The sequence below is a fragment of the Triturus cristatus genome, chromosome 6 (assembly GCF_964204655.1).
Source record: "Triturus cristatus chromosome 6, aTriCri1.1, whole genome shotgun sequence".
Classification (NCBI taxonomy): domain Eukaryota; kingdom Metazoa; phylum Chordata; class Amphibia; order Caudata; family Salamandridae; genus Triturus; species Triturus cristatus.
In genome coordinates, this window is record NC_140589.1 from 1,248,308,075 (window position 1) to 1,248,332,549 (window position 24,475).

At 44.5% G+C, this 24,475-nt stretch overlaps 1 protein-coding gene across 2 annotated transcripts in view; it reads right to left on the reverse strand.

The window, feature by feature from the left end:
• Window positions 1-740: 740 nt before the first annotated feature.
• Window positions 741-24,475, reverse strand: part of NPHP1 (nephrocystin 1) — a 708,547-nt gene continuing 684,812 nt past the window's right edge. For both annotated transcript variants that reach the window (XM_085612188.1, XM_085612187.1), the window contains exon 20: window positions 741-2,188. In XM_085612188.1, coding sequence (XP_085468314.1) covers window positions 1,916-2,188 — 273 coding nt within the window. In that variant the 3' untranslated portion in view covers window positions 741-1,915. The remainder of the gene's footprint in view (window positions 2,189-24,475) is intronic.

Here is a 24,475-nt window from a genome sequence, read left to right on the forward strand (position 1 = left end):
AGGATACACAAATAGCTTAGCAAATCTCACCAGGACCTTCTCAAGTCTTAGCGGCTACTCAAAGATATGTACTGTATGACTTTAATCTTAATTTCAGAATTTTATTGAAGTGGCTGACACAGAAGGCATCAGAAAGCCATACCTTCAAGGGCATCACATTTGCACCACTCATATGAATCTGTTGAAATCTATCCGGGTACAGTAAAAATGGCATTAAGGGAGTAGATTTGTGTTTTATTTACTTATTAGTCGTGCAGTCTTTTAGAGCAGACTTCTACAGATTTGCTTGGGCATTTAAGAAGTGCTGTAGAGTATCTAAAGGCTTGAGATAAAACTTCTTGTTAACATGAAAGATTAAAGATTATGCATCTGTTTGTAACAAGGGTGTGAGTGGGGCTCCTAGTGCGTACAAGCTATCTTTTTGTGCTGAGGCAACCTCTTTGGTAACACTCTTAATGGTTAAAAGGGGAGGTGAGAGTAACTTGAAATAACAAAGGAAACCATAACATATTTAACTGCGTGCAGTAGTTCAAATGACCTCTTGAGAAAATATTCATGCTGCAAGAAAAACCAAAATTATTGTTTGAAATATTTCGCATTTACCAGCCGTTAGACTTTGGAGTCGATTAGATGTGTATATCATTTAAACAGTCTACCCAAGAAAAGTGCAAATTGCCTAAGATGGCCATTCCTTACTATAAATAAGAATAAATTCTAAAAAAACGGACTGAAGGTAGTGTAAAATTCAAATAATTTATTTCTGTTCACACAGTGCCGAAATAAGATTTGGAAAATAAGAATTTTACACAACTTGTATTTTATTAGTGTTACACATCTGTTATTGATTTAGAAAGTGGAAAAATAGACATTCTTAAAAAAAAGATTATCTAATGGCATTAATATTTGTATCATAGTGATATATTAAATAAATTAAATTACAATTTATGTTCATACAAAACTAATATGAAGGAAATACACTGTATTTTCTGCAAAAACAAACACTTTATAATGATTGTTTCATTTAGTATGATTTTTAAATACCTAAAACATTCTGCGCAGTTGCAAATCAGTGGAACTTTAATATGCTAACCATTATGTTAAACATGGCAGCAGAATACCTCTCTAATCGGTATATGGGAGATGTTTGCTGGAATATTCGTTTTATGCCATACTGGTAAATCGGATAAGGGAGAAAGAGAATGAAAGGCCGCACACGGCAGAAGAGTCAACAACATGAAATGCAATGAAATCAGTTATAAAAATGTATAAGATCCTTTGTGTACTTGCTTTAGAGCAGGCTCAGAAGCAAAGGCATATCTGGGGTTGCTGTATCAATTCTTGAATCGGTGGTGTTGCAGGGGGGCATGAGTTTTGGGGGCAGCAGCCTCCCCCCGCTCTAACCTGCAGCCGCCGAGGGGTGGCCGCTGCAGGAATCGCCAGCACCCTGCTATTACATAAGGGTTGATGCTTGTTCATATCATGATCATCACATAGTCAGTCATCTGGCAATTGTCAACTTTGCGGACGGAGCACTAACTCTGCATTGGCAACATTTTAAGGCAAGTTCGGAAAGTATCTGTCTCTAAACTTTTTTGCACGGATAAACTCAACCATGCTGGTCTGCCTATAGTCTTATACTGTAGCAACAAAGCATAAAGTGGAGGAACAGTAGAGGTAGGTGGGCAACAAACTGCAATTTGTTGATAATTTCCATTTAACATAAATTAACAAAAATGGCTAGTACCACGGCAAAGTGATTCCCTACTTAATTTATCTTCTAACAGGGAATACAGTCTAAAAGCTTTACACATAAAGCAATTTTGAACTTTTACAGTGGCTTCCTAAAGGGAACAAATGAAAATAAAAGAATGTACAATAAATACCGATTGTTTTTCCTAAGTCCCAAATATAGGCATTAAGCTGTCGCCATTCGTGCTTCACCCAGAAAATCATATGTTATTTCTGCAATGTCAAAAGCTTCATGCACTCCTTCTGGGGACAATAGAGAGAAAAGAGAGCCCTGTTTTTCATGATTTTTGCGAAGAAAGTCTGCGATCGCCTTCCAGCGAGAAGCTTCAGAATCTTCTTCTGCCCATTTCAGGCCAGGAAGGAAGGTGGCGACAAGGAGAGGGTATGCAGAGTCATGATATGCCTGGATGAACAAAGACTTCAGGAATTCTTTGTCTCTCTGTAAAGAACAAGAACAAAGTTAACAAAAATGCGAATCCCAGAAACAGAGATCAGTGAGTACACATTCACGCACACAATTCTTTTAAAAGATAAAGTTACTCACCTGTAAAAAGATCTCTCCCATTACTATTGTAAATTGGGTACAACCCTTTTGAATTTAACTCAGTCTCCAAGGGATGAAGAAAAGGCATAATAGAGAGATTTTTTTTAAAAAAGGGGGCTTATGAACTTGCCAGAATGATGTCCCCACACAACTGTCTTGGTAGACCCTCAACGATTCACTGCCACTACCAGCTACTATCCTCTAGTTCCATCCTAAATATAAAGAACATCATATAAAAAAGTTTAGAAGGCAGGGTTCCATACATAAAAAACAGTGACCTCTGATTGATTTCTCTGCTTCTTCTGGCCATTTTACGTTAATATATACAGTTAAAAGGTTACCACAAGTTTCTGGTCACATCCACATTCGAGTCAGTGCCAAAATTCGAGCTGTGTTGGCTGTAGTAATGCGAACAAAGAAGACAATCCAAGGCACTCCTCACTGTGATTATTCCAGCTTATTGCGATGTTGCTGACATCACGATAAAGTCGATTAATCACTGTAAGGAGTGCCTTGGATTGTCTCCTTTTGTATATACACAGACACACAGTCCCCCCCACTGGAAAAAACATGCCATAACCTGCACCACCATCGATGTTGTTCTTTTGATATCATTTTCCTTTGTTTCTATACAATTGGAAAATTGTTGATTTGAGAAGCGCAAGTAATGGAGTGAGCATTTTTTTAGTTATACTTTTTTTAATGTTACTTATTTTACTCCGTTATGGGCAGGCTTTGGTTATGTATAGCAGGCGTTGGCTAAAGGGCTTTTTATAAAAGGGCAAGGAGACCATGCCCCGCATCCTGAAATGGCTGCCGCAAGCTAAATATTTCTCTTGCGGTAGCCAGTCAGATCACTCAGATCTGTAGCTCTTACTCCAGAACTGGAGATATGAAAGGAACAATGGGAGAAACTGCAAAATACCTCCAATCGGATTCCTATGTTTTTATTCATTTCTGTCACTTTAAAGCCCACTCTGCAACATTTAAAATGCTTATTTCTAAAAAACAAAAAACTAGTAAAAGGATTACACCAAACCTACAAAAGCATGTGAAATTCTACTTTCATGCAAACTCACAGTTAAGGCTGAAAATATTTCCTATGCGAGGTAAATGGGAAACCACATCTTTTTTTCACCCCATTACCTTTTCCCCTGAACGGATCAGCATGAAAAGTGGCATGTTGGATCTTAGCTCACCATGCTAATCAATTACCAAATTTGGTGCAAAACAGTCAGTGTGCTCAAAAGTTACAGTCAAATCCAAATATTATAGCTGAAACATACCTACACAGTGGCTATTGCTGCTTTATGAATATAAATATGAAGAACAACAAAATGGGAAGCCAAATGAAATGCATAACATAAAAAAAACACGAAATAGTATAATTCTGAATAAAAAAGTTAAAATATTTGTCAAATGCCACGCCTAAAGCAAATATCAATTCAGTCTAGGTTAATTAATGCTTTCATTAGTGTCCTCCTGCATCTTCCTGGTCTCCAAATATATGAGACAAAGTACTCCCTACTGCAATAAGGATATTGTACGTCACCTAAGTGCTCTAAGATTTTACGTGGGCATGACGCCGCAGGATGAGTGCCCTTATAAGGCAATGCAATAGCAAGGTGCCTTGCAATATTCGCAACAATCACATCACAAGGAGATTTTAAGTATTATAATATGTGTCTAAGCACTGTAAAAATTAGGAGTAACTATTACATAATTTGACTGTATTCAATATCCCGACCTAAGAAGGAACAATGGAAGGGTGTTTTCGAAGAAAATTGGACTGAGGGCTAAAGAACAACTACTGTGCCTGCTACAGTTGCTGTCAACGCACAGAGTGGGCTTCTGCCCTCCTGCTTCCTTATGCTTTTTGATTAAAGACAGCCACTGGGAAGGACGGGTGCATGGCGATATCACTAGTAGTCGGTAATAAGTTAATTCAAGTGACTTGGTGCATCGAGTCACTTTCTGGGAATCTGAAAGTCTTTAATAAAAAAAAAGCGCAATAGTTTATAGGGAGATTACTTTTTCTCGCACACATTATATTGAACTATTGCACATTGAGTAACATTACCAAGCTATATGTCTAACTCAAGCATGAAAAATCACAGATTTTGGCCACTCTGATTTAATCTGCTCATGTAGAGGCAAACATAAAATGTGTGACTGCTTCAATCAGTGTAAGTGGGAGAGTGTGTGTGAAAAATGCAGTGGGCCACTGGGTGACTGTGTGATGCGACCAAGGCTGGGGATGGGGATGCACTGTTTCAATCAGGAGCAGTATCTGTACTGATTTGCATTAGGGAACCTATGCAGCTGATTTGGATATTGGCAGACAGATACTCTGTTGCAACTGCAATGGAGTACCCTGTCTGCCAAACTCAAGGTCTGCCTGCTTGATTTTAAATTGGGCAGACCACAAATTTTTCGCTGAAGGAGTCAAATTTACTCTGTCATTGTAAAACTTCCTTCAACAGCCCAACAGAGTAGGTGGTATCGGAAGTAAAGTATCATAGAGGTCCCATGGTCGTAAATTTGGTTGAGTGTGGAGACTGTATGTAAGTAGATTGTTGTTCCAAGGTCTCGCAGGGGGAATCTTTTGTTAATTTGTGGTTGGTTAAACACTGTCCCCTTGCATTCTGAGGGGTTTCTCTCTTTGTTTTGAAGAGGTATCGGAAGTAAGCCATCCCACCAAACGCCCTATTTAGAACGGACAGTCTGGTGGCTTTTTTTTATTTTACTAGAAATCTCTGCCAGGTATATACTGGTGGTGATTGTGAGTAAAAAAAAAAAAAAGGAAAATGACCCCCACATAATGAGAGAAAACTAGTGGGGAGGATCATTTGATTTTCAAAAATTATTTTATTAAAAACAAACTCCGCTTTGGGAATTTGACAGCCAGCCATCATGTTTTAAATGAGCTATCAGGTAAACCTTTTCTACATTGAGAGGAACTGCAATGTTGGTGATTCTTGCCAATATTTAGAGAAGTCCATCGGGCTGGAAGACATCTCTTAACTTGGCAGATGGAGTAAAGGAAGAAAGTCCTCTACCACCCTGTCTGTCTTTATTCTGTTTGCTGAATCCTAAATCAGGCCCTCTGTCTGGAGTGAGACAGTGGGTAAAAAACACCCACCCAGGGACTGCCAGTGGTTAGATTATTTTTAAACATTGATCCCATCATCTTTTGGGTGTTTAATTGCCAGTAGTATGCCTGGAAACGTAAGACTGGTAAGACTTGCGTAGCTTTCCAAGCATACTACTGTTGTTTGTGAATTTTAAAAAAAGTAGTACATTTGCATCCATTTCACAAGTACTTATATGGGTGCAGATTAGCTACTTTTTTGGTAAACTGGTCGCTAAGGGGCATACTTACAAAGAAATGGTGCAACACCGTGCAGCAAGCAAAGCTGCTGCTCTGCAGTACATCACCTGAAGGGAGCAGAACTCCATGATCTCTTCAAAGAAATGGTGCAGTTCAGCTCTCTCCATCCGCTGGAGCACTTTGGGCTTACTGGCGGTGCCAATGCACCATTTGGGGAGAGGATGTGGTCCGTCGGCTTAAACTGCCGACTTTGGTGCTGGAAACCAGAGTTCGAGCCTCAAGGTCGCGTCCAAATCCTGTGATTCTGGGCAAATCACTTAATCTCCCCGTGCCTGAATGTGTAATGTAAATACGGTGCTCATGTAAAGCGCTCCAATAACTTCGGGTTGAGTTCGCGCTATATAAATATGCAAAAAAAAAAAAAATGCAGCCACCCTTGCGCCATAGTGCAAGGGTGTCTGTGTTATGGCCAAGATAGTTTTTGTGCAGGAAGGAGTGCCTACCTGCAGAAAAACTATTCTTTGAGGCGTATTCCTCTTTGTATGTGTACTGCATGCAGCACACATGCAAAGAGGAAGTAACACAATATTTCTCCTCATTACACAGCCTCAGGTAGGTGCACCATTTTGTGGCAAACCCATGTCTACAACTGCAAATCAATGGGTGGATACATGGGAATGCACATTAACCACCCACCTGGCACAAAGTAACTCTAGCAGCTCAATGAGCTGTGTTACTTTTTCTTACAATCCATGCGACTCAACATTTGCCTGGCTTGGTAAATATCAAAAAGTATTTTGCTTCAGGGCTGCGTCAAAAAAGTGATGCAACATAAACACATAGTGTTTGTAAATCTGGGCCGATTTTAATATGGGTGTGCATCAAACTTCATGGGTCCACTCATAGGATACCTGCCTACCTGAAGCAAAGTAACACATCTCATATCAATGCTCTGCATTAGTTTTTTTTACAAAGCCATGTAACTCTACATTTGTGTGGCTTTGTAAATACCATATAGCATTTTGCATCGGGGAGCATCAAAAAAGTGACACAACCCTGATGCAAAATCTTTGTAAATCGCTATCCAAATATATTTAAGTTCCAGGTCTAACAAACATTTACAATGCAAATTGGTCTCGCATTTATGAGAGTTAGGGGTATTGGGATAATTAATGACAATGTTTTTTACCTAGGTGTTTTGGATTGGAGTGGATGTAAGTGGTGTGTAGTGGAATTATGTGGATTGGAATTATTAGTTGTGGAACTGTATGTGGTGGTATTGTGTTGTATGACGTGGATTTGTGTAGTGGAATTATGTGGCATGGTGTGCAGTGGAATTATGTGAATAGTAATTATGTGGTATTGAGTGTAGTGAAATTATGTGGAGTGTGATTGTGTGTTATGGAGTGTAATTATGTGGAATTGTATTTTGTGATGTGGAGTGATATATAGTGGAGTTTAATTATGTGGTGTGCTGTTGAATTTTGTGGCATGATATGGACTTTTGTGGTGTGGATTGGATGTATGTGGTGTGTTATGTAGTTGTGTTGCCGAGTTGAATTATGTGGCTTGGTCTTGAGTTATGTGGTGTGGATTGTCAATGTGTGGAGTTGAACAGTGTGGTATGGAACTGTGTAGATAATGAACAATACGTTGTCAAAAGCAACACACTATAGAAGCAATCACGTTAAAACATTACGCCAGATGACCTATGCCAAACAGCAAGTATTGAAGAACACATGCACACGAAAGCATGCATACATCGGATAGAACTCCGCTCCTATAACCCTGGCACACTGATCCTCAATGTATTGGTGTGTTCATACCAGAACTATGCAGCAGCCGTTATTCCAGACAGCACCGAGTACTGCTGCAAAACACATTGCAGACAGATTAGAGCCATGTTGCGCACACAGTTTAAAAACCAAAAGAAGAAAAGGAGCAGTAACATAACATAATCCAATGTATTTCATTCTGAGGATGAAACATGTTACTGTTTCCAGAGCTTGAATTCGAAATATAGAAGTGTAGTTATGAACTATCCAGAGTGCCTGTTTGCTCCTGAGAAGTGCAAGTAAGCTCCTAATAAATCTATTGCAGCAGTACTAAGAAGTGGTACTATACATGGCAATATTGGACAAGGGGTGGTGCAAGTTTTTTGTGTGTGAGGTGGGCACCTGGGAGAGGAGGGACATCTGTTAATAAGGGAGAGGGAGCTGTTCAGTGCCTTTACCTACTTGCGCTAAGAAAGTTGTGAGTTTTATGTAGCGCCACGTGTGCTGCGCTCACACGCATGACTGTGGGACTGTGAAAGCATGTCAGGTACATTTAACTGTAAATTGCTCACTTAGTGCAAGGCAAACAAGAGCGGCACTACTCAAGATTGGAAATATGAGCACTGATGAGGGCTGGGCTTGTCTATTTTTCCAGTGAAATCCAGAGCTGTCCTAATAATCCTGCCTGCTGGCTGTGACGGAAGATGGTGCGTGGCAACAGGGGTCCATGTGGCATAGTCCTGCACTTTTATCTAAGAAATACTGCCAGTTTCATGTGCACATACAATTTTCAGAATGTGGCAGACCTCGGCCCACCCATATATTAACACAAATGATGGCATGTTTTTGGACACCTGTGGTTTCTTTTTATTGAACAATCAAAGAAGTGGTCATTGCATACAAATAGCAGTACGAATATCTGTGTTACATTATCATCGTCAGGCAGAAGTGTAATACATTATGGTCTTGAACAACCCTGGGGTTAGCACATTCTACTCACATACATATATCATGGTGTTGGTGGTTCGTCAAGGGAGGGGACAAGTGGGGGTTCACACACATTCCCTCGATACTCATTCCATTTGGTCCAGAGCGCTATCCATTTACGGGGACAGCCTCAAGCTACATATACTGTTTTCTCATGTATCATACACCAATCCATTTCATCTCTCCATGCGCTGAGTGTTGGTGGCATTGCCGCTCCCCAGAGGCGAGCAATATTTCGCTTGGCAACCATCTGTCCCAGCGTTACCCAGGTTTTGCCCTTCGCGTTTAAGGCCGTGGGCTCTCAAATATTCAGGAGACATCTTTTTATCTCAAGGCGAAGTTCCACCCCCCATACCGTGCTCATACATTCATGGAGATTTCCAGTATTGTTGGATTAGTGGACACTCCCAGAGTATGTGCAAGAAAGTCCCCTCAAGACCACACTGCCTCCTACACATCCCATCTGTGCTCCTGCCCATCAACACCAGTCTGCGCCCAGAAAGGTACACCCGATGTAGGATCTTTAACTGGATCAGCCGTAGCTTCGCGGAGATGGCTACTTCCTTAGGGGAAGAGAGTGCTTCCTGCCATTCCTCATCGTCTATTTCTAGACCGTCCCTCCCCCATTTTTTCCACAGCATCATAAGGGGATCAGGAGTGTGATGTATCAGCTTTTTATATGTAAGGGAAATGGATTTTTCTGGCAGAAATCCGTCTAGCAGTCTATCTTCAAGGGAAGAGGACTCCGGGAGTACTGCGCCTGCTGGGATGTTTGCCTGAAGGGAGTGTCGAACTTGTACATATCGGAAATATTCTGAATCAGCCATTTCATGTGTCTGCTGTAGTGCAGCAAATGTTACTATTCCGTGAGGTCCCCAGAGTTCTCCTATGCATGAGAGCCCTATCAGATCCCACTTATCGAACCCCTTGGTACGGCCCAGTGTGCCCAGGCACTCAGAATCCCAGAGCGGGGTTGCAAGCGTAAGTTTGTTGGCCCGGCCCAAGTTGCGATTTACCGCGTGCCAAATTTGAACCAAGTGTTTTGTATGTCCCATAAGGGGATATTTGCTGGGCTTGGAGTACAATGCCCTCGTGAAATCACCTCCAGGTAGAATCCACTTGTCCATGCAATATGCGGGGTCATCACCACTGCGGTATGTACATTGGTCGATGGCTGAGAGGTGTGCCGCCCAATAATATTTTTTAATATTGGGGCGAGCAATTCCCCCATCATACCAACCAAGTGTCAGTTTGTAGAGCGAGATACGTGGCTTCCTGTCCCACAGTAGGTCTCTTTGTGTAGTTTCAATATCTTTAAAAAACTTTGGTAGGACCAGGTCTGTGTAATTTTGGAGGGCATATGGGGAACGTGGCAGTGCTGCCCGTCCCAGGAGAGACAACAGGAGCATTTTCCAGGTAGCGGTGTCTCGTTTGAATCTCTGCAAGGGTGGGAGGAGGTTGCGTTCGTAGCAGGTCCTGGCACCAGTGGAAATGGAGATGCCGAGGTATTTAAATCCTTCTGTGACTGTCTAAATTGGACAGTCCTTTGGCATGGAGGGAGGATTACCATGTAGGACGTATAACAGTGATTTGCTCCAATTGATTTTGTAACCGGAGTTTCTCCCGAAGCTAGTGAATATGTCTACAACTACCCGTAATGACTTTTGGAGGGAGGTGAGATATAGGAGGATGTCGTTTGCATATAGGGAGATACAGTCCTCCCATCCTTCAGTCCATTTAAAACCTGTATAGGAGAGTCTCTCCATACCCAGTGGCGAGAGCGGACAGCCCTGCGTCGTACCTCTACTGAGCGCGAACACTTCCGAGGTTTTGTTGTTTACGATCACTGGAGCCAATGGTTCCGTGTACAGGAGTCGTACCCAACCGACGAAATTAGGGCCAAAGCCCAACTTTTTAAGGACCGCCATCAGGTATGCCCATTCCAGAGTGTCGAACGCCATTGTTGTATCTAAAGAAGCTATTATTGCATCTTCCTGGATAGCGGAGCAGCGCCCCAGCACTCCGTGAAGTCGACATAAATTAAGAGAAGTGTTAAGAGGGGCATAAATCCTGATTGGTCCGGGTGGCCAAGTTTATCTAATACTGGCCTGAGTCTAGTTGCTAAAAGCTTCGCGAGTATCTTGGGCTCTGCGTTCAATAAAGAAATCGGTCTGTACGAGGCACATTTGTCTTTAGGTTTCCCTGGCTAAGGAATGGCAACCAGCGTAGCAATACGTTGGTCTTGTGGTAGCACTCCAACCTCTCTACTGTCTTCAAATATACTTTTCAAAAAAGGTGCCATTCTGTCGGGCTTGAGCTTGTACAGCTCAAAAGGTAGACGATTTGGGCCCAAGGCTTTACCTCTCCGGAGATCCCTGATGCCCGTTGCCAGCTCGTCGTTGGTGAGTGCACTCTCCAATGCCTCTCGATCAGGGTCCGAAAGAGTCGGATGTCTGCCAGTAAGTTGGAAGAATCCTCCTCCGGTAGGTCCGAGCCCCGTCGATAAACTCGCTCGAAGAGTTGCAAACTATGTCATGAGGTTCCGTTAGAACCACACCTGAACTTCATTTTAGTTCCGACACTAGTCGCAGTGTCTGTTCTCGTTTGCCTAGCCAGGTTATCAGTTTACCCGCTTTGTCCCCCTGATCGTATATGCGTCCGTCCCTGTCTCTTGCAAGGGTTTAGGCAGCATCGGTCACTATTGCTTTGTATTCGGCCGCCTTTATTTGCATTTGGTGAAGAGCAGCTTGATCTTCGCCGTCTTTTGCTACCTCCTCAAGACGAAGGAGGTCACCTTTGATAACGACTAGTTGTTTTTCCTTTTCCTTACACAGCCCTGCTATTGTCGAAAGGGTGTGCCCCCTGATTACTGATTTAAATGCTTCCCATAGGGTGGTAGGGGAAGCCGCAGTACCTGGAAATAGTGCTCAATTTCTCGGGTAATGGCGGTTTTGGCCTCCGGGTTGTCTAGGTGCCAAGGATTGATAGGTGCAATACAGTCTACTCTCCTCTCCCCGATCGTGAGGGGAACCCATAGGGGGGAGCGATCAGAGATGCCTTGTGCCAAGTATTTGATGTCCTGAGTAATCGTGTTTAAGTGAAGAGGCATGAGAATATAGTCTAATCTGGAGAGGGTGTAATGCGGTCCCGAGAAAAATGTGCACTGCTGGAGGTTTGGGTAGCGCCGTCTCCATAGGTCTGTGAGGCCAAAATCTTCGATGAAGTTAGAGAGCCAGCTTTGCCCAGCACTGATGTCTCTTGGCGGGTGCCGGTCTAGCAGGCCCCATATAACTGAGTTGAAGTCCCCCCCAATTACGAGTTGACCCTCTGGAAGGGAGAGTAGAAGCCTACCAAGATCTTTGCATTATTGTGTTTGGAGACCTGGTGGTATATAAACTGTTAACAATGTGAGTGTAAGCCCTTTGTCCCGAGACCGCCGTGAAGCACCCCAGAGGGTCTGTCCAAGTGTGGTTAATACTTAGTGGGAGGGTACGCCTGATGAGGATGCCCACCCCCCTGGACCCAGAGGTGAAGCTGGCGTGTGCAACCATTTTGTACCCCCATCTATTTAGTGCCTTACAGTTATTTCCGATTAAGTGTGTCTCCTGGAGTAAAGCGACATCTGGGAGGTGACGCTTTATGTGTTGGGAGGACAATACTTCTTTTTATCTTATCTCCCAGCCCGTTGATGTTCCAACTCAAAAGTTTTAAGCTTTTATCCCAATTTGTACTGATTGTGACAATATACAGTGCTATACAACCTGCGAGATTTGCAACACCACCAGATCATAGTACTTAGTTTCTTGCATGACCAGAGCGCCTCCCCATCTTTTCCGCCCCCCTCAACTCCAACAATGAAAATAAAGAAGACATTCAACCCTAGAACCCCCCCAACACCCACCCCCCTCCCTGCTACCCTGCCACGTAGGTTTGAAACTACCCACATCCCCAACTAGCAGAGTGCCTATTGCCCTAGAAACCAGTCAACAGTGACAAGAGGCAATGAGCTAGCACCAACTCCGGCCGCCAAAAGCCCACCCTGTACTCTTCGTGGCTTGAAAGGTTGGGGACTTCGATATATGTGGGACCTATGTCACATAGCATGTCCCCTGCCCCCGTTCCTGCGAGAAGCATAATTTACATTTGTGACATAAGGCCTGTTTGATAGTCTGGCATAAAAAATCTATGACGTTCAGTGTCTCTGGCTGTAGGTCTATCCCCAGCTGTGCCGATAGATACTAAGTTTGAAAGCACTACAGTCTTACCGGCCAACGCCTCATGGGACAGCCCCCCACTCATGTGATTAGCAAGCAAAATTGTACATTACAGGCAATCTTGTCCATTCCCGATTAGGAGGACAGAAGTTGTCAGTCTCTCTGGGTTGCCAACCGAACCGGGCTGTTGGATCTCGATCTCCAGGAACGCTGGCTTCGTCTATCTGTGTCCGATTTTCCATCTGTTGATCCCGGCGATTGTGGGTGGGTCTCCCTCCAGCTGTCCCTCGCCGCTGCTGCCCCCCCCACACGGCTTTCCCATCCAGCCAGTCCTGTACCTCCGGGGCGGGGGGGGGGAAGTGAAGAAGAACGCTTTGCCGTCCGCTATGACTTTTAGCTTCGCTGGGAAGAACATCATATATTTGATCCCCCTTTGTCGAAGGGCCGCCTTGACTCCAACAAACGCGCGTCTGTCTTGTTGGACTTTAAGTGTAAAATCCGGGAAGAACCGTATCGTAGAATTTTCGTAAGGCAGGTCTCCCTGAACTCGAGCTGCCTACAATATTGCGTCTCGGTCCCTATAGTTGAGGATTTTTGCAACTATAGTCCTAGGGGCCGCTCCCGGTTTGGGGATAGGCGCCCGGTGCGCTCTCTCGATGGTGAATAGTGGGGAGAGCCGCCTCGGTTTTAGGTGGTTGAGGTCTTCAAGGAAAAGGTCAACACTCGGCCCTTCCACGCCTTCCGGGACTCCAACCACTCTAATGTTGTTGCGACAGGCCCTCCCTTCTTGATCTTCGAGCTTCAGAGTCATTTGACGGTGTTGGTGAACCAGTGTGTTGACCCGGTCCTCGAGCTTCTTCGTGGAGGTTTGGAGTTCCAGGACATTAGCTTAATTAGTTTTGCCTTTCTCCGCAGTTTTATTCATATCAGCTCGCAGCAAGTTCATTTCAGTTGCAGGTGTGTGTGCTTGTATTGTTAGCTAGGGTGGAAAGATGATTACGTATTCTAATGAGACGCTACGGTCCATTGGTTTGACCATCACTAAATGTAACCAGGTTATCCACCCTTTAAGCGGCCCGTATTGCTGCGCCTGTAAAGGTTTGGCTCTGACCTCTCCTGCTCCTATTCGCCAGAAACCTGCTGCTGTTACTTCTCCGAGTTCGAGTGTTAGTTCGCCGAATGCCCTACGGATATTCAGCTTAAATGTTAGGTCATTGGTATCGCATCATCAATATATCTTTGACCTTATGCATGACGAGTCCCCGGATATTCTCGCCATTACCGAAACTTGGTTGCAGGAGGATGATGCAGCGATAATCAATCTTGCTTTTCCATCGGAATATTCTATTTTCACCCTTAATCGCCCTATTAGAGGGGGGGGTATTGCACTCGCGGTGAAATCCAATTTCTCCTGCATTTGGAATGCTTTGCATATTGCTGGGTGTGAGAGTGCATCTTTTAAGATCGGGATTAGCCCCCAGTATTCGATCTCGGGGATGGTGGTCTATCGCCCCCCAGGTAATGATGTCGCGTTTAGGGAGGCTTTCCCCGACGCTGTCAGCGCTCTGGCAATTGGTTGTGCCAATTTCTCTATATTGGGAGATCTGAATCTCCATTTTGATAACCAGAGTGCCCCGGCTGTATGTAACTTTCTTGCGGATCTTGAGGCCCTTCAATTGTTCCAAAGAGTCTCTCAACCAACTCACACAGGAGGGCATATATTGGACCCTTTTTTCACAAATCTAATGGAAGCCTCAATTCTTTCCGTGTCACCCCTCGGATGGACGGATCATTTTCTAGTGGATATTCGGGTTTTATTACCTGAAATTATTCCAACTCCTTTAGCCCGATCTATCCCTAGAAGACACTGGAGTAAGCTTAGGTTAGAGGATTTTCATCTTGCTCTAACTGCTGATCCGCTTGAACTTTCGGGTGATGTTGAATTGGGCTATGACCAGTTCTGTAATTGGATTACCAGGGCGCTTGACTCTTTGATTCCCATACTGACTAGTAAAATCAGTCCTAGAAAGTCTAACCCCTGGTATGACAGTGCGCTACGTGCACTGAAAGGGAACTGCAGGCGTGCCGAGAGAGAATGGCGGAGATCTTACGATACGGTGAAGAAAGCGCTGTATCTGGCCTCTATTAAGATCTATCACCGTGCCATTTGTAGAGCTCGCGCGGCGTTCTACTCTCTGGAATTCCGTAATAGCCCCAATCCATCCAAGACTATTTTTAAAGCTCTTAAGGATCTGCTGTCTAAGCGCTCTACCTCTCCAGTTATGGCCTCTACCTCGCACTGTGAAGCCCTAGCATCTTTCTTTTTGGAAAAAGTGCAGGGCATCTATCGTGCTTTTCCTGGTATTGGGCCCTCTCAGAAGGCCGCGGTGGTTGTCCTTGCCTGTCCCATGCTGGCATCTCTTCCGCAGCTTTTACCTGAGGCTTTTGATATTCTGGCTCAGAAGGTCAAATCTGGTTCGCCTTTGGATCCGGTCTGTCCTGCCCTGTTTAGGAACCAGTCTTTTGTGGGTCGTTCTACAGTTTGTTCCCTGATTAATATTTCATTGGCTACGGGCACGGTCCCAACCAAATGGAAGCGTGCAGTGGTTTATCCCATTTTGAAGAAGCCAAGCTTGGACGCTTTAAGACCGGAGAACTATCGGCCCATCTCCTTGCTCCCTTGGCCGGCCAAACTGATGGAAGCCCATGTTAATCAGGCACTTACTGACCATCTCACCCGAGCTAACATTCTGGACGTCACCCAGAATGGGTTCCGAGCTGGGCACAGCACGGAGACTGCCCTTCTCGCCATGGTTGAACATCTCCGGTCGGTGCTGGATCAGGGACAGACGGCGGCGCTAGTGTTGTTAGATCTGAGCGCCGCCTTTGATACGGTCTCGCACCGTATCCTTCTGCACCGCCTGGAAGAGATTGGCGTTACGGGGTCGGCACTTCAGTGGTTCCGTTCCTTTCTTGACGACCGGTCTTTCTGCGTTGCTACACCTCCCTATCAGTCCAAATTCCATCCTCTGGACTTGGGAGTACCGCAGGGTTCCTCACTGAGTCCCACCTTATTTAATCTTTACGTGAGACCGCTGGCTGATGTCGTCAAGCAATGGGGCATGTATATGGTCTCATATGCTGACGACACTCAGCTGGCGGTTACCATCAGTGGGGATGCCGATGTGGACGCCCCCAAGTTCCAGAACGGGCTGAGGGAGGTGGCTAGCTGGATGACTGCCAACTGTCTCCAGCTTAACGCTAAGAAGACCGAGGTTATGATCGTCGGAAAGGGTAGGGATCTCTGGGGTGACAGATGGTGGCCGCCGGAACTTGGTGTGGCTCCAACTCCGGTTATGGAGTTGAGAAATCTGGGAGTGTGGCTGGATTCTACTCTCAGCTTTGTGGGGCACACCAAGAAAACCGCGGTGTGTTGTTTTGGAGTCCTCCGGGGCTTAAGGCCTGTCCTTAAGTTTTTTGACCCCTCTACCAGGCAGATGGTGGTCCAGGCAACAGTTTTATCTCGCCTGGACTATGCCAGTTCGCTTTTGTTAGGGAGTAATCAGGCAGAAATTGTTCGTCTTCAACGCGTTCAAAATGCCGCTGCCAGAGCAATTGTCGGCTTGCCTAGGTCTTGCTCGGCCTCCAGCACCCTTCGAGCATTGCATTGGCTGCCGATCAAGTCGAGAATTCATTTTAAAGTTTTATGTTTGGCTTTTAAGATTTTGAAAGGATCCGCCCCCCAGATTCTTTCGAATCTTATGTCTGGTTATGTACCGACCCGTTCGTTAAGATCTTCGGGTCAAGCGCTTGCAGTAGTCCCGAGGTTCAGGCTCTGCCGAGTTGGTGGGCGCTCTTTCCGGATAAAGGCTGCAGCGCTCTGGAATTCGCTCCCGCTTCAGCTCCGTGCAATTGATGATCTTCTGTCGTTCCGGAAATCCTTAAAAACTTTTTTGTTTTAACTGTTCCCTCTGTTTCTTGGTTCTGTGTTGGTTGTGTTGTATCTTGTCGCGCGCCAGGACGCCCCTTAGCTGGGGCAGCTGTGCGCGTAATAAATGCTATTAACATAACATAACATAACATTTCAATGGAGACTTTATCGATTTTTGTTTCGAGAGTGGTCCCCAGCCCCTGGATGGCCGCAATTATGGAGGTGAGAGATGGTTCAGAGGGATCTGCCTGGTCGTGTCCTGTGAGGCAGACTTCAAGACAGCGTATTTGTCAAGTTTATTGGTTTGCACAGACGTGGTACCCTTTGGCTTCATTATGGGTAGTTGAGTATACAGTCTACACCACAAGGGGATTAGAATTCTTCCCGTGAGTTTGCTTCTTCCCCCGAGAGACTGCAGTTCGTTTGCGCAATAACCCCTCACGACCGCTGTCCACGGTAGGTGTCAAGAAGCGTGCATGAGGTATGATCTGGGGCCTTCCCCCCGGTTCCCAGGGGCCTCCTCACCACCCCGCCCGGTGCCGGTCCTTGTCTCTGCTTCTGGTGTCTGTTGACTTTCCTTCTTTTGGGCAGACAGTAAGGCCAAGTGCACTGTGGAAGAGTTCAGTCAAACAGCGTGTGCCACACTCGCGGGCCTTGACAAGGATAGACTATAGCTGGTGCCTGACGCTCAGGCCCAGCGTTCCCGAGTAAAGGAAAGAGGGCGACCTCCTTCCTCCAGTATGTCTCCCCCTCCACACACTGCAGTACAAGATGCGGGCCACACACTCGCCCAGGGGATTCCCGGTAATGTCCCAGTCTCTGGCTCGGGGCAGTCCCCAGTCACCACGCGAGGAGCTGAGAGTCCTTCACCGCAATGCCCCAATGCCGACGCCGCAGCGCGTCTCTGGTGTTGCCGCCCGCCTCGCTCCACTCTGCTTCGAGACGCGGCGGTGTGCCAGGCCGGGCGGCGGCCAGAAAAACCCTCGCTCACCTGTTGGCGGCGAGAAGTTGTGGAGGCCGCAACTCTGCGAGGTCAATGGCGTTCACCCCAGCCCAGCGGTCACAGTTGCAGGGACAGCCTCCCAGAAGTTCGGGGTCTGCGATCTCCACGCCCAGCCAATTCCGCTAAGATTTGGTCCGGCCTCCCGGGTTGATGGCGGATGGCCACCGAGTGTCACAGTGGGAGCCAGGGAGAGTGGGGGCCCTTCACAGGGGCAGCACAGTTCTTCCAGCAGTTGCCCGGGTCGCCGCTCAGAGCGCGCACACCAGCGGCTGAAGGCATCTCTCCCAGGCCGCTTTCGCTTTTGCTGGTTTCTCGCAGCAGCAGCTCCGAGATGCAGGATGGCCGCAAGGCGACGGTTAGGGACCACATTTCGCAGCGATCCGGTCCCAAACTGCTTTATGGACCCTGTGAACGTTCAAGGTCCCCTCCTGCAGGATATTGGACAGATTTACTAGGGGATTTAGGGCTCGGCTCTGGCGGAGCTCGTTCTGCAGGCAGCCATCGTTGCTGGCACCAAGCCACGCCCCCTCTAAAGATAGGTTTTTACATTGTCTTACGGAACAGACTAACCCACAATATAGATTATACTTGTATGATGCTCCCGCAAACATGTTTCCTCACATTACAACATTAATGTTATGTTGTCTAAGAATCATGAACATCCTTTTGCTAGAAAAGCAGATTGGACGCATCTTAGCTGAAAAAAATGACTTGGAGCTTAAGAAAATTGCCCTACAATGTCCTCTTTTCAGTTATATTAAGCTCTTTGGAACACTGAAAGGAAACCTGAATGGTACTTTAAGAACTATGATGTACCGACATGGGACTCAAAAAGTGGTTGTCTCAGGGTTCACCAGAACAGTGCTTTAAACAGGAAGAGACAGAATTTCATTTTGATTTGCTAGTTAAATCTTCTTTTGCGTCCCAATAAAAGGCCGCCAGGCACTCATGTGAAAGCTGGAATGAACTACAGGCAGGCAGAAGGCCATCAAGCAGACTGTCCGCTGAGACCAAGTAGACGGCATATTGTGAAACGGATGTTTGTTTCAGTGATGTGGTAGGTCATCAGCCGGGACAAAAAAGAGCTATTCTAGTCTTTGGTATACGGTTGATCCTGTGACCTAATGCTTTTTAGTTAAACACTGAACAGACATGAATTAGATGACAGATATAATATCCTGGCGAAAGGGTGTCCAGAAACAGCAGTGGTTTGTGAAATGGAAAACCGCATTCAAGGTAGCAACGTTTTTGGACCTCGTAGGGCTGATGTGCACTGGCAAACCAGCCAGTGCTTTGGAAATGGCACCTGGAATGGCATGAAGGAAGGGGCCTGCATAGCTTTGTTATAGTGGAAAGATCTTGTACAAGGGCGTGCTAAAACTCACAAAGGTTGAGATGTATATAATATGGGGAACATTTACACACTGTGGGTTTAATACAGCATTGTACTTTCAGTGGGACACGCCTTTCAAAGAATAGCTTTGGAAAGAAAACTGTTCTGCAATAAATGTTTTCCGATAATTACAAAACCGTGCAACCCTTATGGAAGCAAAGTGTGTAAACTCCACTGGCAAAATGTATTTTGTTGACCTTTGGTCTTGTATTGGAAATGTGCAATCACTACCAGAAATTTCAAATATGTGTTTCCCATTTATACAGTGCTCAGTATTACATTTTTCTGGAGTGATTCTAAAACAAAAAACAGGGTAAAAGTCTTAATGTGACTTTGGCCCAGTTTTGACAAAATGAGCACAAGACTGGATGAATCCTACCTTTATTTTATTAGCTACAATTTAACTTTTTAATTAGAATAGTTTTGAAAGTGTAACATGAATTATACCAAAGGATGTACTACCGGGTTTTACAGCACATGTTATATAATGACAGTACTGGCTATCTGCCTTTCTTTATGGCTTAAAAACAACCAGTGCTATAACAAAACTTGTGTAAATCAGTGCTTTTTAGCTTCAATTCAGATTGGCCTCAAAAACGCCCAACTATTTACCTCACGAGGAAAGATTATAGACTGCAAAGCAGTACAAGGTCATACAAATGGCATAATGTGTGCTATTCAAATGGCGTTGACTATGCAACTGAATGTTATTTAAATACACTGTATGAATACTTCTCTCTTGTGTCTATTTATGTTGCCCATACTGTAGCACTGTGTATGCATAGTTGAGATAAACAGTATTTTGTTGGAAAACTGTAGTGCCTACTGCAAACTAAAGTGTTCCAAGGCAATGCAGCAAATGCCAGAACTCTGTCGGAAAAGCTAAGTTTGCCACCTGGCCAGTTTACTACTGGCAACACAGGTAGTGTGGCCGTCACCAAAATGAGCAGAATTACCTAAATCCTTCCCCCCCCCTTATCTGTACAAACTCTAAGCAGCAAATATAAATAGAAAGCCCTTTTAAATGTGTTTTAGAGATGCTCTAATGGCCCCTGATTAATAATTAAAAGACACCAAGGCAGAAAACGAATGTTATAAATAAATATATACGATTTTGATTAAAGTCCTATGTAGTATGTCCAGGCCTCTTCAGACAACAACCGGCCAACATTTTTTCTTTTCGAAAGGAAGGAACCATGGGAACAACAAGGAAGTAGTCGCTCTAGAACAGATGGGCATTAAGACCTGGCAATTGCTCATTAGTGAATGATTTTGAAGGAGGAATAGTAGCAAGAAATTCTACAGCTGTGGTTCGGGGACAGAAAAACATATTTTGTCTCTGGCACATGCAAAATTAAATGATCAGCAGAAACACCTGACTAGGTGTTTGTGCCAAATATTTCTAAAACAGGCTGCGACTAATTCCCAAAGGCATTTTAATGTCAGAGAGATAGTTTAGATTCAACTGACGAACAATGTGGGAGACAACTGATCGATCTAAGGATGGCATGAACAAGTGTGCTTTCTTACACCAGAAATCAGACTGCCAGTAAGTAGTATGCTTTTCAATATACAAACCTCCAAATTCCTCTCTTGAGAGCAAAGCTTCGTAGAATTTCAAATAGAGTAAACTCCGATAAAAAAATGCCATTTTGGAATCCCTTAACACGTTCCACGCACCCCCACTACCGAAATATGAAGGTGAAAGCAGTGAGTATGGAGCTCAAAGCACTGCGCCCGAGGGTGGGAGGGCGCAGCGGCTGTGGACGGCAGGCGCCATTGTTGTGTGGGCCTGTGTTGTCAATGTAAATACAATTCTTTTTAAATGTTTGCGTGCCGAGAAAGAAAGAGCCAAAGAAAGGCGCAAGTGCACCATATTACACATTGTGTAACAAAAATAAACAAGCATTTGCAATGCAATAGGACTCGCATTTACGCAAGACCTATTGCATTGCATCATGGACAATGGGAAGGAGGGGGAAAGGCACGGACAACGGCAGTGCGGGAAGGGAGAAGGCACTGACAACGGGCGTGCGGGAGGTGGGAAGGCACTGACAACTGGAGTGCGGGCGGGGGGAGAAGGCACGGAAAACGGGAGTGCGGGCAGGGGTACGGGGAGAAGGCACTGACAACAGGAGGGCGGGGGAGGGGGTGAGAAGGCACGGACAACGAAAGGGTGGGGGGAGTACAGAAGGCAGCAGGATGAACCTCATTAAAGAAAATAGTGCTCACAGTCTAAATAAAAGGTACTGTGTAACTCTTGAAGTAAAGGGGCCAGTACGCAGGGGAGGATACAAATGACAACATGGATGTAATAAGGAGGGACTTACAAGCCTCATAATCAATCAGAAGACAGCATTTACGAAGGACAAAGACACAAGCCAATGAAAAATATAGGTGGGGTAGTGGGTGGAGCTTCCTTCACGTACTGAACTACCTCAGATCTTCCCTAGAGCAGTGCTTGCGCGCTGACTCTAGGCTCGACCTAAAAATGAACAAATCAAAACCTCTTAGTGAAATCAGGATGACAGGAAAAACCGACTCAGACATGGCAGACCCGAATCAGGGCTCCCAGACCCAACTGCCATGAGTATAATTAATTGGGGGTGTCACACCCCAAATACCCCCAGCCCACCCCACCCCTCAGACTATGTCCCTGGTTATAGTGATATAAGTTTTAAAGGTTATAATGTGTTTCTCTTTTACGGCATCTCTGTCCTTCCAAAACATTTAACCAACATGCTGTCAACTTAAAATGTAGCGAGATCTGCAACCTTGGGAGGCCTCAAAGTGAATGGAGCTTAAATATGTGACCATATCACAATGTGTTGATCGATGAAAGGCATGTTAGATATTTCCTCCGGAAAATAGCGACTCCACACTCTAGGACGTCAAGAGGGTCCTTTCTACAATGCCCACCAAATGATGAGCTATCGAGAAAACAACTTTCTGAGGAAATAGAAATGCTCTAAAGCTTATGTGCATTTAAATGAGTGTGACGTGTTCAAGCTATAGAGATAACATTTACACCGGCAAAAACTTTAACATCAAGAAGAAAACAAAAATTGTATGTGACTGCTTATAAAATATGAAAATCCATTACACTCCGCACTTTGCTTAGTAAGTAGCCAATCAACAAATCAACATCAATCATTGGTCAAATTGTGGTGTTTCAAATGTTGCTCTCGAACAATATGTATGTACCTTTTTGCTCTGCTCAATAAAAATAAAATTTAAAAGAAGAAAACAAAAATGATTACAAAAACAGACCAGTACTCGTTTCTTTCCATAATAACAACAGGTGTGTGCGTTAAAAAAAATTAAATACGTGAGGAGGTGATGAGAGACCTCTAGGTCAGAAAAATCACAGCATTTGACTTATATGATTGATTATCCAACCAACAGTTGCTAGCCCAGCTGGTTAAGTTGTTGCCCACTACTAACTTCGGTTTTATCCGAGTTATGCACTGGATAGGAAACAGTCTCAAAAGAAGCCAGAAGGCCTAAAAGAATCAGGAATGCAGCATAATCTTTGTCAGTGGTCAGATGGAGGGGATCTAACAGGGACGTCAAAACTTAATCAGAGGAGTGCATTGGTCTAAAACCTGATTGTTGCGGGCTGAGCAATTATTTTCCAAATAACTTGCTAACTGATTTTTAGCCAGGCTTTCCATCAGCTTGGTGGCAAACGATAAAAAGGATAAAGGTTGGTAATTGACGTAAACTTTAATTCTAGTTCAACAACAGCAGTATTTTCCCACTCATTGAGTACGCGACCTGATATATTAATTCTGTAAGTTTAATTCCAATAATTTCACAGACTGTGTGAATGATCTTCATCTTGCAGATTTCCCGAAGAGATCCAGATAATATCTTTTTGAGCTGCTCATTTAGCTCTTCCTATTTCACTGGCTTAAAAAGCATTAAAGTGTTTCCTTGAGAAGTAGGGTCCAGTTAATATGTTATTGAGGGGTCTGCAGACGGTGAGCTAATTTCTAAAATGCTTTCTGCAAAAATGTAAGAGTTGGTTGAATAAAGTGTAGGATGCCAGAGACTCACATTTTTCACAGCGAGTGGGCCAAGCTCTCTAATAATCTCCAAAATCTGTCTAGATAGAAAGGGTGAACTAATGACTCTGAGCACAAAGTGAGTCGAATGTTCTGCTTTAATGGCAATTTTATAGGTTTTAAGATCTGTTTTGTATATGGCATTCTAATTAGAGTTTAAGTTAAAGCCTTTCCTCCAGTGTCTTTATGCTTTCTTACATGCTTTCTAAGCAACATCAATTTGCTATTGATACACAGTTCATACAGCTTTCAAGTGGACAAAAGAATCACGACCAGCCGTCACCACAGTGTCTTCATCAGCCTTAAACAGATGCATTAGGTGGATGGTGGAACAAGGGAGGGTAGAAATGTGCAGGTTTGAGCCACAATCAACAGGAGTTTCCAAGGTACTAAAAGCCCTAGTAGTGGGAGCCAGATTGGACAACATTTTCAAGGATGTCAAGTGGTGTGGGTATTCTACGTTTACGTGGTTTTATAATTAAAGCTATGCAGTACAGTTGGTGGGGAGCAAGCTTTAAACTATGCGTAATCCTTCCCTACAGTCTTGACAAAAACTGTGATTTTCATAGAAATTGCAGAGAAAAGCTAATTACTATTCTTTTCTTAAGATAATGTGTTATATTACATCCTTGAATGTCTGGAAGCACTCCCCATATCTGAATACAGTGTGTTGTAGACCCATAGTTCCTTAATGGATTTCCACCTTTTACTGAATGGTTGGAAAGTATGACTTGGGGGTTCAGAGAAAGCAACAGGTTGCTGTGACAGTCATGGCTACATGGATGGTTCTAGAGCAAATGGAAATGACATGACATGCTGCTGTTTGAAGGCTACTGGTAGACTTATAGCTGCAGATTTATTACCTTAGAATAGATGCCAAAGCAATCGCTCTCCAGAGGTTGGTTTGCAGACTGTTTTGAATTGCAAAGTCCTCCTGGAGGACCGAACGGGCAAAATGCCCATCTCCCCAGACCTGACTGTCGAGGCAGTAGTGTTTAGCAAACGTGTGCAATAATGCCGAGGTAGCTGCCAGACAGATGTCCAGGATTACGACTCCTATTGCCAACACAGTGGTCATAGCTGTAGCACTGGTAGAGTGAGCTAGTAAGCCCTCAAGAGGCTGTTTCTAGGCCATTGCATGACAGATCTTAATATAGAGGATGATCCATCGAGAGAGTTCTCTTCTGAATTGCCTTCCCTTTCTTTGCCCCTGCAATTCCACAAAAGTGTTGATTGTCTACCTGGAATTCTTTGGTATGATCAATATAGAATGATAACTATATTTTTGGATCCAGACGGTGGAGTCTCTCCTATTCTTCAGAAGAATAAGGATGGTAAAAAGGTAAGTAGGCTGATGTTTTGCCTGACATAAAAAGGTGTGACCACCTTTGGCGAAAAGGATGCTCTAGTTCGAATAACCAGCTTGTATGGGAAGAATGAAGTGTAGAGAGGGTTAACTGAAAACGCCGGCAATTCCTTAA